This window comes from Podarcis gaigeae, assembly GCF_964106915.1.
Source record: "Podarcis gaigeae genome assembly, chromosome: 2".
Lineage (NCBI taxonomy): Eukaryota > Metazoa > Chordata > Lepidosauria > Squamata > Lacertidae > Podarcis > Podarcis gaigeae.
Window position 1 is genome coordinate 108,905,375 of NC_139679.1, and position 13,778 is coordinate 108,919,152.

Sequence of the window (13,778 nt, forward strand, 5' to 3'; positions counted from 1 at the left end):
GGTGATTGGCTGATAGGTGTGGTAAACCTCTTGACTGTTAACGATTGCAATGGTCTTACAGGAAAAAGCAAGGGGTGAGATGGCTAAAAATAGCTTAATCATGTATAATGAGATAAGAATCAAATGTCTCTGTTCAGACCAGGTCTCTCCGTGGTTTTAAGTTTGGTAATAAGTTGCAATTCAGCAACTTCGTTTTCCTGTAAGACCAATTGCAGTCGTTAACAGTCACGCACAGGTGCAGAAGCGGCGACCTGCGCACACGCAGGTTGCGTTCAGTTCTGGATGCGAACAGGCTCTGGATTGGACCCTGTTCGCATCCAGAGGTACCACTGTATTCCAATGCTAAGTCATCTCCACTGGTCACACGTTTGTTTCTAAGTGCAATTCAACGCACTGAACTTTGAAGCCCACCATGTTGTGTCCCTCTCCCATCCGGATGGCCCAGTGAGAAGGCGCCACAGCTAGAAGTGGCCGAGTGACAGGAGTCTGCACAAGGGGTTGGGATAGCAGAGGGAGAAGTCAACAAGTGACAAGGCACCTCCACGTTCAGGTATATCCTCCGAAGAAACAACTGCTATTACACTGGCCAGCAAGGCAAGAATCAAGGGCTAGTGTGGAAGTATCAGCCCCAGCAGGGGACGCGGGGGGCGCTGTCGTCTAAACCGAGTCTCTTCGGCTTGCCGATCCAAAGGCGGGAGGTTTGAATCCCCGCGACTGGGTGAGGTCCCGTTGCTCTCCCAGCTCCTGCCAACCCAGCAGTTCGAAAGCACGCCAGTTCAAGTAGATAAATAGGTACCACTGCGGTGGGAAGGTTAACGGCATTTCTGTGTGCTCTAGTTTCTGTCACGGTGTCCTGTTGCGCCAGAAGCGGTTTAGTCATGCTGGCCACAGCTGTCTGTGGACAAACGCCTGCTCCCTTGGCCTGAAAGCGAGATGAGCGCCGCAACCCCATAGTCGCCTTTGATTGGACTTAACTGTCCTGGGGTCCTTTACTTTTACCAGCAGCAATGGACACACATTGAGGTAGGAGGTCATGTTACAGATGAGTCGCCTGTTGTCCGAGGGCACTACAGCCTGGCAGAGGTGGAGGGTTTATTTTCGGAGGCTACACCAGAGCCTTTCTGAACTCCAGGGACATTAGAAATGCTGAGGAAAAGCTAGGGAGGTGGTGCCTTGGGTGCTCAGACCAGGCAGATTTGTAGTGTTACCCACAGAAGCAACAGCAGAGTGGGTGGGCAGGCAAGCAAAGCAAATAGCATCCCTAACCTGACGTTGAGGTGTAAATGCAGATTTTTCACAATGGAACTTAGCTCCTTGGGTTACTTATCACATACAGATGTGACACAAACCTTTCTGGAATGGAACTAGTTTAACTGCAAAGAGAGCATCACACAGCTTAATGCTTCCCCATCCCCCCCAAACTCCGCCTACTGTTGGATCCTTGCTCATTAGAGGAAGAAGACGTATGAAGGAGCAATGTGATTTGTGAAAACTAGGCCTTTCACCACAGGGGAACTATGGATTTATAAACACGAGCACTGCTTTGCTGTAACAAGCAGGCTGGGAAAGCCTAAGGAGAAAAGAAGTCCAACAGACTGTGATTTCTTTCCAACTCAAGGTCACAGAAGTACCTTGGTTCTCAAACTTAATCCGTTCCAGGAGTCCATTCATCTCCCAAAGCTGTTAGAAAACCAAGGCGTTGCTTCCAATTGGCTGCAGGAGCTTCCTGCACTCAATCGGAAGCTGTGGAAGACGTTCGGCTTCTGAAAAACGTTCACAAACTGGAACACTCACTTCCGGGTTTGCGGCGTTTGGGAGCCAAATTGTTTGACAACTAAGCCATTCGAGAACCAAGGTACCAGCAAGGAACTTTTACCTCAGTATATATGGAATGGAAGTTTTACAATGCCTAATTTTGCCCTCTACTCTCCTGATGCTCAGCAAGGGGAGGATGGAATAAGGATTGCTGAAATGCTTTTTTTTTTTTTTTTTTTTAAAGAGCCACATATACACATCAAGCTACTTTGGATCATTTCCACACTGTTTCCCTGTTACTGGGAAGGCAATTTTATTAAAACAGGCTTATTTTTTCCTGTAGTATACAAAAAAAAAAGCATGGCACTCCTTTCACACTGGATCCCATTCACTCTAAAATCATGCTGTGTCCAATGAGTGCCATGTTCACAAACACACATTCAGAAAAGTGAGATATTCCAAAAGCAGAGTGTGTGAAATGCTTTGAAGAACACTACATGTTTGGTGTGTTGTTTTTTTAAAAAATGTATCCACCTCAACTACTGTCCCAAGATTCTTTGCACAATGTATTTGTCACCTTCATAAAAATTGGAACACCCAGTTTAGAATTGTTGTGTGGAGGATTTATACCAACTGAGTAAAGCAGGAGTAAAATTGGACTTCAGAATGAAGCAGTGGGAGGAAAGAGATCAATCTGCCCTAGAGATTGGATTAAAAGCTATCCACAAACAGAACTGCCACATCTTAGGATGCCCAATTCAGGATCATCACCTCTGTGCTAGCGTCACCCGCAGAGGAAGCAAAAATTTTCTGGATGAAGTGTTCCATTTTGAGCAAACCCTTTCAATGAAATATAAATCAGCTGCTAAGTATTAAAGCTAAAATACAGTTGCTTTTAAAGGAAAAGAAATAAATAAAAAATGTGTTAAATATGAACCAGCTGAAAATGCAGTTAAAATTTCAATTTTTAATATCTGCAAGTCCCTCCCCCCACAAACTGAACAAGCTCGAATCTACCACTAGGAAGAGGAGTCTTGACAATCCTTTGTATAATGAAGGATGTCCTAACAGCGATACTATTTTTTCAAGGCCTACAGTCTTCTTTATTCACAGTCCTTGTGCTATTCCATAGGGCAACATCATAAGGCCTTGGTGCAAGGAGAACAGTTCCGCCACCTCCTCCTATTCTCCCAAAGATCACACAGAGGTAAAACACACAAACTTTCTTGCTCCCAAAGAGCTTGGTTCTCTGCTTTGGCCAGTTAGACATCTTTCTCCCCCGCCTCTTACACCGGGTCCATGGAAAGGAGTTAAAATCATGGACTCAGGATATCCATCTCATGGACCCCGGCTGGGTATTTCACTCCCATGTGCCTCAGAAATACAGAATGAGCCGGGAACCCCACCACCCACAGCAAGGGGTGGGTACGCGCCCCATTAAAAGAGGCCGGTGGGAACGTGAATATGGGGCTGTCGGTGTCCGCATCCGTAAAGGTCACACACTCCCCCACGTAGTCCAGGGACACTCGGATCCTCCTTGGGGGCTTGCTCAAGGACAGGGCGGTCACAGGGGACGTGAGAGCCCAGTGTTGGCCCTTCCATAACCCCACGGCCCAGATCCCCTCCTCTGGGCTGAACCCCATCATGCCCTTCTTCTTTGACGGGTCTCGGGTGACCCCGACGGCCCAGAATTCCCCATCGCCCACTTCCAACTCCCAGAAGTATCTCCCAGAGGTAAATCCATCACAGCCCAGAACCAAAGCTCTGGAATCCAATCTTTTGGGTGCGTCAGGGACGTAGTCTAAGGCAGGAAGCCTCTCCTGGAGTTCTTCGCATCCTGCGTTCCTTCGGTCCAATGGTAGAAAAGAACTTGATACATCCGGATAGAGAGCAGCATCTGCTGAAGGCATAAGGCAAGCCGTTTTCAGTCTTGTTCCACAAAGTGACTTGTTCCACAATGCAGAGGTGCCCCTCGCCTCCCACTTGGTGTACATTTCTCCATTTTTACTACATCTCTATTGCTATAATGGCTAGATCTGATGGGAGCTGAAGTCCTAAACATCTGGCGGGCAGACAAAGAGTACAGGGTTCAGGCCCACCACTATTACTGTTGTTAGCTACGCTGAGCCCGGCTTTGGCTGGGGAGGGCGGAATATAAATTAAAAAAAATTAATGATGATGATGAAAACTCACCTTTATCGTTCAGTGTTTTCACAGTCTCTCCTTTCTCCACGACGGATGTCACATTATCTAGAGAAAGAAAAGGTAGTTTTTCCTCCCAGCAAAATCTCTCTTAAAGAAATTACTTAGCCCCCCACAATTCAGAAAGTAACTTGCCCGAGGCCACTGAGTGGTCTTCTTAGACGACTATTTCATCCTGGGTTTCTCGTGTTAGAAGTCAGTGTGCTTAAACATCATTTCCAGGTGATGGTTACTAATGTGGATGCAGCTTGCTTTAAGGCAGCCTTTCTCAACATCTGTGGGTCCCCAGATGTTGTTGAACTACAACTCCCATCACCCCCTAGCTAGCAAGACCACAGTGCTCAGGGATGATGGGAGTTGTAGTCCAACAACATCTGGGGACCCACAGGTTGAGAACTGCTGCTTTAAGAGATGGAATGGAATTTAGCGACTAAGTGATTCCCGCGTCCTGTTTCTGTGAAACAGTCTGCCATCATTGAACCTTCCCTTTCTCCCTTTTGTTAGCTTCCCATTAAACACAACTTGCAGTCTTTTCCTATCATTTTCTGCCATCACTTCCTTCCAGGACTGAGATCACAACGCCTCAGCAAGAATACAGAGCTCCCATTTTGCCATAATAACATCAGGGTACAAATACTGTAGAGAAGAACCTCAATTTATAAAGCAGTTTGTCTTTGCTGTAAGCAACCCTTACCAAAACTAAGTTAAATGCTAAGCTGCAGCAACTGGAAGGAATGAGGTCTGAAGGCTGAAAAAGTGGTTCAGCTTAGGGCCATGCAATGAATTCATGACTTTCAGTTCACAGTTAAGTGCCCTTAGACAGCTCCTGGTGAAACCCCATCTTTCCTTGGGCCTCTACACAATCCAGAGCCACATTCCCTCCCAAAGTTATGTGAGGACTTCTATATGAACTGGATTCCAATGCACAGTTCAATTTTTTAAAATGAAAAGTGGAAGACACTCATTAAAATTTAGGTTATTTTCAGATGGTAAAGAGCCAGGTGTTAGAAGTTCTGCATTCTCTTTAGCCTTTTTTTCCTGTACCTTGGAATCTATTTAGAGTTTCCTTCAGAAGCATCCCTTTCCGTGAGAAGTTCTCCAGCCTCTCTTCGAGCTTAGGAGAAGCTTCTTCGGTTGGCTGGAAATGCCCTGCTGCACATCTGCATTTTGAAAGCAAAAAGAGAAAACGCCTAGTGTAAACAGTCCCGTCAGCCATGACCTGCATTCCTCTTCAAAGGCCATAATGGTCTGGCCAAGCCTTCCCCAACTTGGCATCCTCCAAAGGCTTTGGACTACAGCTTCCAGCATCCCTGACCATTGGTCATGCTGGCCGGGGCTGATGGGAGTTGGAATCCAATGTACAGACTGGTCTTTTCTGGCCACGTGACACTTTTACAGGTTCGAGGAAACGAAGCAGACGTATTATTAAGTAATATATCTCACTAAATTAAATGCTACCAGTGTGAAATTTTGCAATTCCAGATCTCTCTTTTACCTTTGTCTTTGGTCTCAACATTTGCAAAGGACTGTTTCAAATATGCAATGAGGCAAATGCCTCAAGCAGCAGATTTGGGGTGCCATGAATGGAGCAGAGCAGGGGACAAACCTCCTTCACACCAGAAATTTATCCTGCGTAAGCTCTGCCACAACTGCCAACTGAATCTGTGAGGCTTGTGCTGGGTAATTTTATGATGGGCTGTGCTCCGTTTTAATATATGTGTGCGTCATTTGTATTTCCCACTTCAGGTACCAACATGCCATGAGCTGGTCTGGGGACTGAAGGGATGCAGTTTTATGTGACAAGCTACCGCGTGAAGCCGCCCCCGCTTCCCAAGCTTTGTTCCGGCTCCATCACTTATCATATAGGGAACCTGTGGCTGCCCAGATGCTGTTGAGCGGCAACTCCCATCATCCCACTGGCCACACAAGCAGAGGCAGAGAGAAGTTGGAATCCCACAGCCATGTGGAGGGCCACAGATTCCCTACCTGTGACAAATAGAGCTGCTTCCGGTTGCAAATGTTCCTAGGGTAGGCTGAGCGGCCGTTTTGAGTCCCTGGAAGCAGAGGAATCTAAATGCCGCCTTGAACACTGCTCTACTGCCCTGGTGCTTGTAAGGCTGGAGGAGAAACAGGCGGACCACTTTCCTTGGTCTGCAAGCTAGCAGCAATTTGAGGACTAGGAATGGCATGAGGTTTTGGGGGGGATGGGGAGACACAATAAATCGCCACGTACCTGCTCATTGTTTTTTTAATGTCCTAGAGAGAGAGAAAGAGAGACAGAGAAAGGAGCTAAGTCCCACAATGCTTTGCACTAGGAGCGAGTCATAAGCTAAAAGGGGAGCCTGCCTCTGCACCCCCCATCTCAGGCTGCAGAGGACTTCCGAGAGTGTTATCAAAGGCAGGAGGGGTGGAAGCTTTGTTCTAGCCTCTGCTGCTTCACAAGGCAGGGGGTAAGTAGCCTGCCCCCCCAGTTGCCCTCAGGCTCTTACCTGGGATCCTAGAGGTGGAACATCTGGTGATAGCTCCAAGACAGGAGAGGTGGGGGGTGCTCTGGTTACACACGGGAGCCTTCGCGGCACGGTGGTCTCCCTGGTGCTGCAACTGTTTCTCTGAGGAGAAGGGCTGCCCTAGTTTTTAGCAGCCTTCTCCTTCCCGAACTGTCCTCCCACCCCGTCCTGCCGGTGAACAGGCTGGCTTCTCGCCCCCACCGGGGCCTGCCCACCGACTGCCTTTTGCCTGGAGCCACTGGCTCCTTCCCTCAGCCACGCCACCCACACGACCTCTAAGTGCGCTGCTGCTGTCCCGACAGGCACACCGCGTCGCCGCTGGAGAGGGGGTGCACCTCGGCAGAGGCAGCGGCGCCCCGCTCCCAGGAGCACAGGCCCCGGCAGAGCCTCCGCAATCTCCCCAACCCGCGATCACTGCATCGCACTCTTCACCATCACCTGTAGTGACTCTCTGCACGCCACAGGTTACCTAAAATCGTCTCCTTCTTGCTTGTGATCAGAGAGCTGGTTTCAAAGTAATTAAAGGAGAAAAAAAAAGATTCTGTGCCAAGGGATCAAGTGCGCAGGAGCTGCTGCTCGTTTTTTTTAAAAAAACCAAACCAGCCTCACATCCTTGCGATAGCTACAAATGACGTTCACCGCAGAGTGGACCACAGGAAGACCCTAAGGAGATCCCAGAAAATGCAGGCTTTTTTTTTGCAGGCACACATACTCCACAAGCCCCTTTTGTTTTCCTCCAAACGAGTCAGGAAATAAACCCCGCTCGCTGGCCGTAAAAACACAAGCGGCGTCCCTCCCCCGGTATCCCCGCGGCATGCAGTCATCAGCATTATTCCAGAGACTGAAAGCTCAGAGTGACGTTTATTCCAGTCCCACAGCCACAGCAGTGCCCCGAGTCCCCAAAACACCCTTAAGAGAGAGAACCCGTAGGAACAGGACTGTACGTACTAGAGGTCTGCATGGCAGCCATACCCGATGTGTCCCGACATGAACCTGAAGGAATGAGGTGATCCAGGCCAGCTTCTCAACAGCCTTCAGGTCAGGCTGAGGGACCTGGAAGTACATCTGCCAACAGCAGAGTGCTCTGGTATCATAGCCTTCCGCAAGGGGAGGAGCTACAGCGTCCCAGCCGTCCTTTGCAAAAGCCAAAGGGCGCTCTAAAAGAAGGCGAGTCGAGATCAGAGGAACGCTCCCCTCCCCCTTTGGAATGGCCGTTTCGCAGCTCTCCTCCTTCCCCCTCCCACCTGGCTTTGGCTCCTAAGGAACAGCCTTGCCACCTGCGCAGGGGAGACAATCACAGCACTTGGGCATGCGGGACAGCTGATGGGGGTCCACGTAGAGACCCCAAATCAGGTGTAACAGCACATATGCCGCTGCCTCCAGGAGGCTTGTGCCCCGCCAGCATCCTGTACACTAAAGAGTTTGCTGCCCGTTCCAGCAGGGAGAAGGTCTAAGTTCTGCCCGGCCCAAACTCCTGCGGTGGCAAGGAAGTGGCAACTCCCGTTTTCAGATACTTGCGGGCTCTCTAGAGCTCCAGTGCAGGGCCCCCCCAATGCTTGGGGCCCTTAACCCACTGCTAGTCTCCGCTCCAGGCCAGAGAAAGAGGTCTCTGTTGATTGCAAAATCTCACCTGCAAAAATTCGGCTGCCGGTTGCTTACATTTCACCTCCATCTCGGCGATCACGTCGCCGAGACGGGAAAGCTCTTCCGAGAGTTTGGTAACCATTTCGTCCTTCCGCTTCTCTATCTCTTTATCGAGCTCTTCTAGCTGGGCGAGCAGGTGCTGCTCCTCATCTTTGAGAAACTGGTGGAGGCGCTCAAATTCAGATATGATCTCCTGTCTCTCTGCTTGGACGGTTTCCTGTAATGACCACAGGTAAAATGGGGAGTTAAGAGAGCCCTTTGTGGATGCACAAGAAAAAGATCGTCATTACAGCCCTAAGAAGACAGCAGCCAAACAAGACTGTATAATGAACCAGCACAAGGGACAGTGCAGACGCAGAAGATATGAGGCCAAAATAGGCTATGACAAGGAAGGCAAAATAAAAATGACCAGGGAGTAGCGGGGGGTAGGGGGACGGGGGCGGGAGGCATTATCTAAAACCAGCAGGCGTCTGCAACACTTCCCTCCCTTCTCCCTACCACTACCCCATCATCCCCTGCAACGGCCTCCATCTCCCTCCAGGTGGACCTGGAGGGATTGAGAAGCATGTTCTGTTGTATAGCATCTGCAACCCAGCTTCTTCAGTCCCTGGACTTGGCAAAATAGCCAGCCTGGTTGGAGGATAAGGCTGCAAGAGGAGGCTGCAGCAGAAACAGGAAAATGCTCAGCACCCCGCCTGAGGACTGTTATCCAGGACAAACATCCCACTTGTCCACCGTATGGGACCCAACCATGGATAGCTTGCTCTGCAGGATGAAATCAAAATATTTATTTAGGACCATCAGCTAGCGATTACACAACAAGCCACTAAAAGAGACAAACATCTAGAACTAAAAAATGACCGCCTCTTCAGGCAAACACTCAAATATAAAAAGTTTTGGGGGTTTTACACAACAGAAACAACTTATCTACATTTTTTTTAATGGGAAGCAAGGTATTGTGTTATTCCTGAGCTTGGCCACATTTTGTGATGTGGGTTTCTAGAAAAGTTTCTGTTGGGGGGGGGGATCCTATGCAAATTAGGCCCATTTACACAGTGTAATTTGCTAATTACACAAGATAGTTAGCACTGCCTTTTATGAATCTGTAGAAAAAAATGGGATTTGGGGGCGGGGAGTAATACGGCCAAACAACAACAACCACCCCTCAAGACCCAATGCCTCTGTTCCTGATCACCAATGGCAACAGGTACCTACCATGTAATCCTGAATTTTCCTCTCTCCAGTCAGCTTCTGGCTCCACAGCGTGTTCTTCTCCTGCTTCAGGATCTCTAGTTGTGCCAGAACCCTCTCCTGAGAAAACAGAAGTGGCTTGAGATGGGAGGGAGGGAATCAGAGGTATCAAGAGCACAGGAGTTTGTTTTAGTATAGATGTATAAATATAGTTCAGTTGGGCAAGAGGCTTGTTTGCCTTCGGAGAGCGTAAAATATGGTTTGAAGCTCAACATAAAAAAAAACGAAGATCATGGCCACTGGTGCCATCACTTCCTGGCAAATCGAAGGGGAAGAAATGGAGGCAGTGAGAGATTTTACTTCCTTGGGTTCCATGATCACTGCAGATGGTGACAGCAGTCATGAAATTAAAAGACGCCTGCTCCTTGGGAGAAAGGCGATGGCAAACCTAGACAGCATCTTAAAAAGCAGAGACATCACCTTGCCAACAAGGGTCCGTATAGTTAAAGCTGTGGTTTTCCCAGTAGTGATGTATGGAAGTGAGAGCTGGACCATAAAGAAGGCTGATCACCGAAGAATTGATGCTTTTGAATTATGGTGCTGGAGGAGACTCTTGAGAGTCCCATGGACTGCAAGAAGATCAAACCTATCCATTCTGAAGGAAATCAGCCCTGAGTGCTCACTGGAAGGACAGATCGTGAAGCTGAGGCTCCAATACTTTGGCCACCTCATGAGAAGAGAAGACTCCCTGGAAAAGACCCTGATGCTGGGAAAGATGGAGGGCAAAAAGAGAAGGGGACGACAGAGGACAAGATGGTTGGACAGTTTTCTCGAAGCTACAAACATGAGTCTGACCAAACTGCGGGAGGCAGTGGAAGACAGGAGTGCCTGGCGTGCTCTGGTCCATGGGGTCACGAAGAGTCGGACACGACTAAACGACTAAACAACAACAACAACAACAACTCTGTCATGAGAAAGAGAAGGCAACCTGCACCCAGAAGCCTTTTCCCAATCTGAGGAACAAGGAGGTTGGGTTTCTTCAATAGCCCCATATGGTTGTGTGCGCTCCATAGGAAGAAAAAAGAAATCACATCCACACACTGAATGCATTGCATTGTTAACACTTCTGCTGGGAAGAGAAATACTGACACCCTACTCCTTTCCTTACAACTAGGAGTCCTGCCTGGCATCTCTGTGGCATCCCATAATTTATAACTGATCATGTATTTTCATACTTATCTTTTCAACCACAAGGCTAAAAGAACAAGGTTCTTTAAAATAACCTCAATATGCTGATTCTGCAGGTATTAAAACCTAGCTGTGCATGTTGAGACCTAAATCAACACTAAGAATATACTTGGGCTCTTAGAGGCCAACAAGTTCTCCTTAGATGGCCCAGCTATCACTTAAAATTGGGTGGGGCAGTTTTTCGGTATCTGGGACACAGAATTTTCTGTTGGAATTTGGCAGCTGGAGAGCAGGGGCACACGAAGATGAAGCTATTACGTATTGAATAATTTGTGGTGTTAAAATTATTGAGCGTGAAGAAGCCAACAGCAAAAAAGATTAGCAGAAGCTCACTAATGTGAATGCCCCGAAGCACAAACAAAGAAACTCAACACTGTGGGCAAGGACACCACCTTTTCTCAACTCAATATGATAAATGGCACAAAAGGAAATATGAGAAGAGCTCTCAAAAAAAGATGGGGGGGGATCAGTAGAATTTATTTTCAAGCAAGAAAGCATAGCAAAAAAAAAAAGTTAGAAAAGTTTGTTTTTCTGAGTCTACTTCTTGTAGATGTTACTGTTCCAATTCATAAGTAATCCAAGCCCCTAGGTCTATAAACAGGGAATATGACACAAAGAGGGGAAAGTTACTATTCAGAAACCTCCATCAGTTGACAAGCCATTGTTACTGAACTGGACCTTAAGAATAAGAAACAAGGAACTAGTAACTTGACACTTTCATGAATACAAAAGAATCAGGCTGAATGGTCTCTAATCCTCTATTGATAAATGCACTGACATCGTTTTTTTCAGAGGTTGCTAGGCACCAAGATTTGGAAACCTGTTTTCAACATAAAGCTAAAGATCCACAGTTCTTCCAGCTGATTTGATGTCCTGTAGAAACCAGAGATGCCAAAATAAGCTAGAAATCTGATGACTAAATAGCCCTCCACACACTCTCTAACCCAATTATTTCTCAATCCTACAGCCAAGCATTTTCTCAGAAGATGACAGCTTGGAATTCTACATAGACTCACAACTATGCAATCAGTATTGCAAGAAAAGACCTAAGCCAACAATATTTGAACATAATTTTCACTCAAGATACAAAAGTAACCAGAAAGTTGGAAGTTTAAAGGTCTATGAAGCATAATTCTTTATCCAGAATAAACTTGTCTTATAAGAAGGAAAATTTCATGGCTTAGTAAGGAAAACATGGCTTAGTAAGTGATACTTCTGGCATCAGGCATAAAACAGCCAGAGAACAATGAATACTATTATTTTACTTCTGTTATTACTATATTGTACAAAAGTGCCCTGCTATTAAAAGATGAGGAAAGATAAAAAAAGAAAGTAGCGAGTACAGAATATAAATTGGCCATTTTAAAGCATCACTCCAGCGCTCTCTGAACCCATGAGTGATGCAGTCAATCAATAAAAACCTTATGTTCATTACAGCAACCAAAAAAACAGTGATGTTAAATTATTGCAGCAAAATGTTTTCCTACAGCCAAAGAAGCATAGCTTTCAACCTTCCCTTTTTTTGTGGGAAATCCCCTTATTGCAGCACCATTTCCCGCTGCTTCCTGCTATCCTGGATTGTTAGATATCCCCTAGACTGTCCCCAGGACAGGTGAGGCTGCTGGTCCCTTATTTTCAAATCCGAAAGTTGACAGCTATGCTGCTGATCCCTTATTTTCGAGGCTGCTGATCCCTTATTTTCAAATCTGAAAGTTGACTGCTATGCAAAGAAGTCGGAGGTATAAACGTTTTGCTAGAGAATTCAATAACCCCTCCCGTGTGCTGTTTTGTTTGTGCTAACCAGGGCACTGCCCTAATAACGGATTTTGGGTGGAGCTGAATGGGCCACCAGGACTACCCTGCTCCTGCTTGCTTTGCTTGCCACTGATTTCTTGTTTTCCCCTTCCCTCCCTCCCTTACCCTGTAGTCCCGGGCTGCCCTCTCGACGTGGAAGACGGCGTGCGCCCGGTGCTCCTGGGACCGATCGCAGTGCGCGCAGATGGGCGCCTGGTCCTCCTCGCAGAAGAACTGCAGCACGTCCCGGTGCTTCTCGCACAGCTTCCCTCCGGCGCCCTCTCCGCATCCTCCTGCCGACAACCTTCTCGGCAGCGGGGGCGACGTCGCCAAGTCTGCCGCCGATGCTGCAGCAGCAGCCGCGGACGCGACGGGCGACGGCGGGGTGGGCGGCGTCAGCGACAGCAGCGGCGGGGGCGGCGGAGGCGCTGCTGTCGCTGCCGCCGGTGGCGGTGGTGCCGGTGCGCATATCGGCGCGGGAGACACTGCGGGGGCCACTGTCATCGGCTGGTGCTGCTGGGGCAGCGGCGGCGGCGGCGCTACCACCACGGGCGCCGCCGGCAGCGCGACCGCCCCTCCGGGCCCGGAGTCGAGCCTCTGCCTCTTGGGCCTGTCCGCCACCAGGCTGGCCAGGAGCGGCGGCGGCTTGATGGGCCTCAGGTTCCTCTTGCGGGCGGTGGCGCCGCATTCCAGGCAGGAGATGTTGATCTTAGGCTCGCCCAGGCGCTGCCCGATGCAGGCCGTGCAGAAGTTGTGGCCGCACGGCAGGCACACCGGGTCCGGGCAGTAGACGCGGCACAGCGAGCACCACGTCTCGCTGGGGCAGCGCGGGCCCGCCGGGATCTCGGCCGGGGTCGTGCCGGGCGGAGGCGAGTCCGGCGGCGACGGCGGAGACAGGACGGACGGCAGCGGAGGCAAGAGCGGCGGCGGCGCCAGCGGGCCGCCCACCGCCAGGCCCGGGTGCTGAGCGCCCCTCAGGCGGCTGCGGAGGAGCCGCTGCTGGAGCTGCTGCTCCGCCGACATGCCGCCGCCAACGCCGCCGCCGCTCATGACGCCAGCCCAGTCCAGCTCCAGCCTGCCTGCCTGCCCGCGAGGACGCCGACGACGCGCCTGCCCCTCTTCCGGCGGACGCGCCACCCGATTGGCTGAGCCGACAGGCGCTGAGCGGAAACGAGGGGGAAGCCGGGAGACGTTACGGCCGTAACCCTTCGCGCGCTGGGCTCCAGGCGGCAAAGCGGGAAACGCAACGGCCCGCGGTAGAAGCTGGCGCAGCGTGCGCGTCGACGTCACGCGGGCCTCCAACTCCCATCAGCCCCAGGCCAGGATGGCGAATGCTAAGAGATGATGGGAGTTGTAGTCTTTCTTTTTTCCCCAAAATTTTTTTATTGGTTTTCATAACATTATAAACAAACAAACAGACACATAAGACAAACAAAC

At 49.4% G+C, this 13,778-nt stretch overlaps 1 protein-coding gene across 1 annotated transcript in view; it reads right to left on the reverse strand.

Annotated features, from left to right (window-relative positions):
- Positions 1 to 2,702: 2,702 nt before the first annotated feature.
- The window catches only part of LOC310835735 (uncharacterized protein), a 28,811-nt gene continuing 17,735 nt past the window's right edge, over positions 2,703 to 13,778 (reverse strand). The window contains exons 8-16 of the mRNA XM_083720682.1: positions 12,468 to 13,501; positions 9,324 to 9,419; positions 8,095 to 8,325; positions 7,413 to 7,529; positions 6,447 to 6,566; positions 6,191 to 6,213; positions 5,002 to 5,117; positions 3,949 to 4,005; positions 2,703 to 3,655 (exon numbers count right to left, since the gene is read on the reverse strand). Of these exons, the coding sequence (XP_083576808.1) occupies positions 3,072 to 3,655; positions 3,949 to 4,005; positions 5,002 to 5,117; positions 6,191 to 6,213; positions 6,447 to 6,566; positions 7,413 to 7,529; positions 8,095 to 8,325; positions 9,324 to 9,419; positions 12,468 to 13,501 (2,378 nt within the window). The 3' untranslated portion in view covers positions 2,703 to 3,071. The remainder of the gene's footprint in view (positions 3,656 to 3,948; positions 4,006 to 5,001; positions 5,118 to 6,190; positions 6,214 to 6,446; positions 6,567 to 7,412; positions 7,530 to 8,094; positions 8,326 to 9,323; positions 9,420 to 12,467; positions 13,502 to 13,778) is intronic.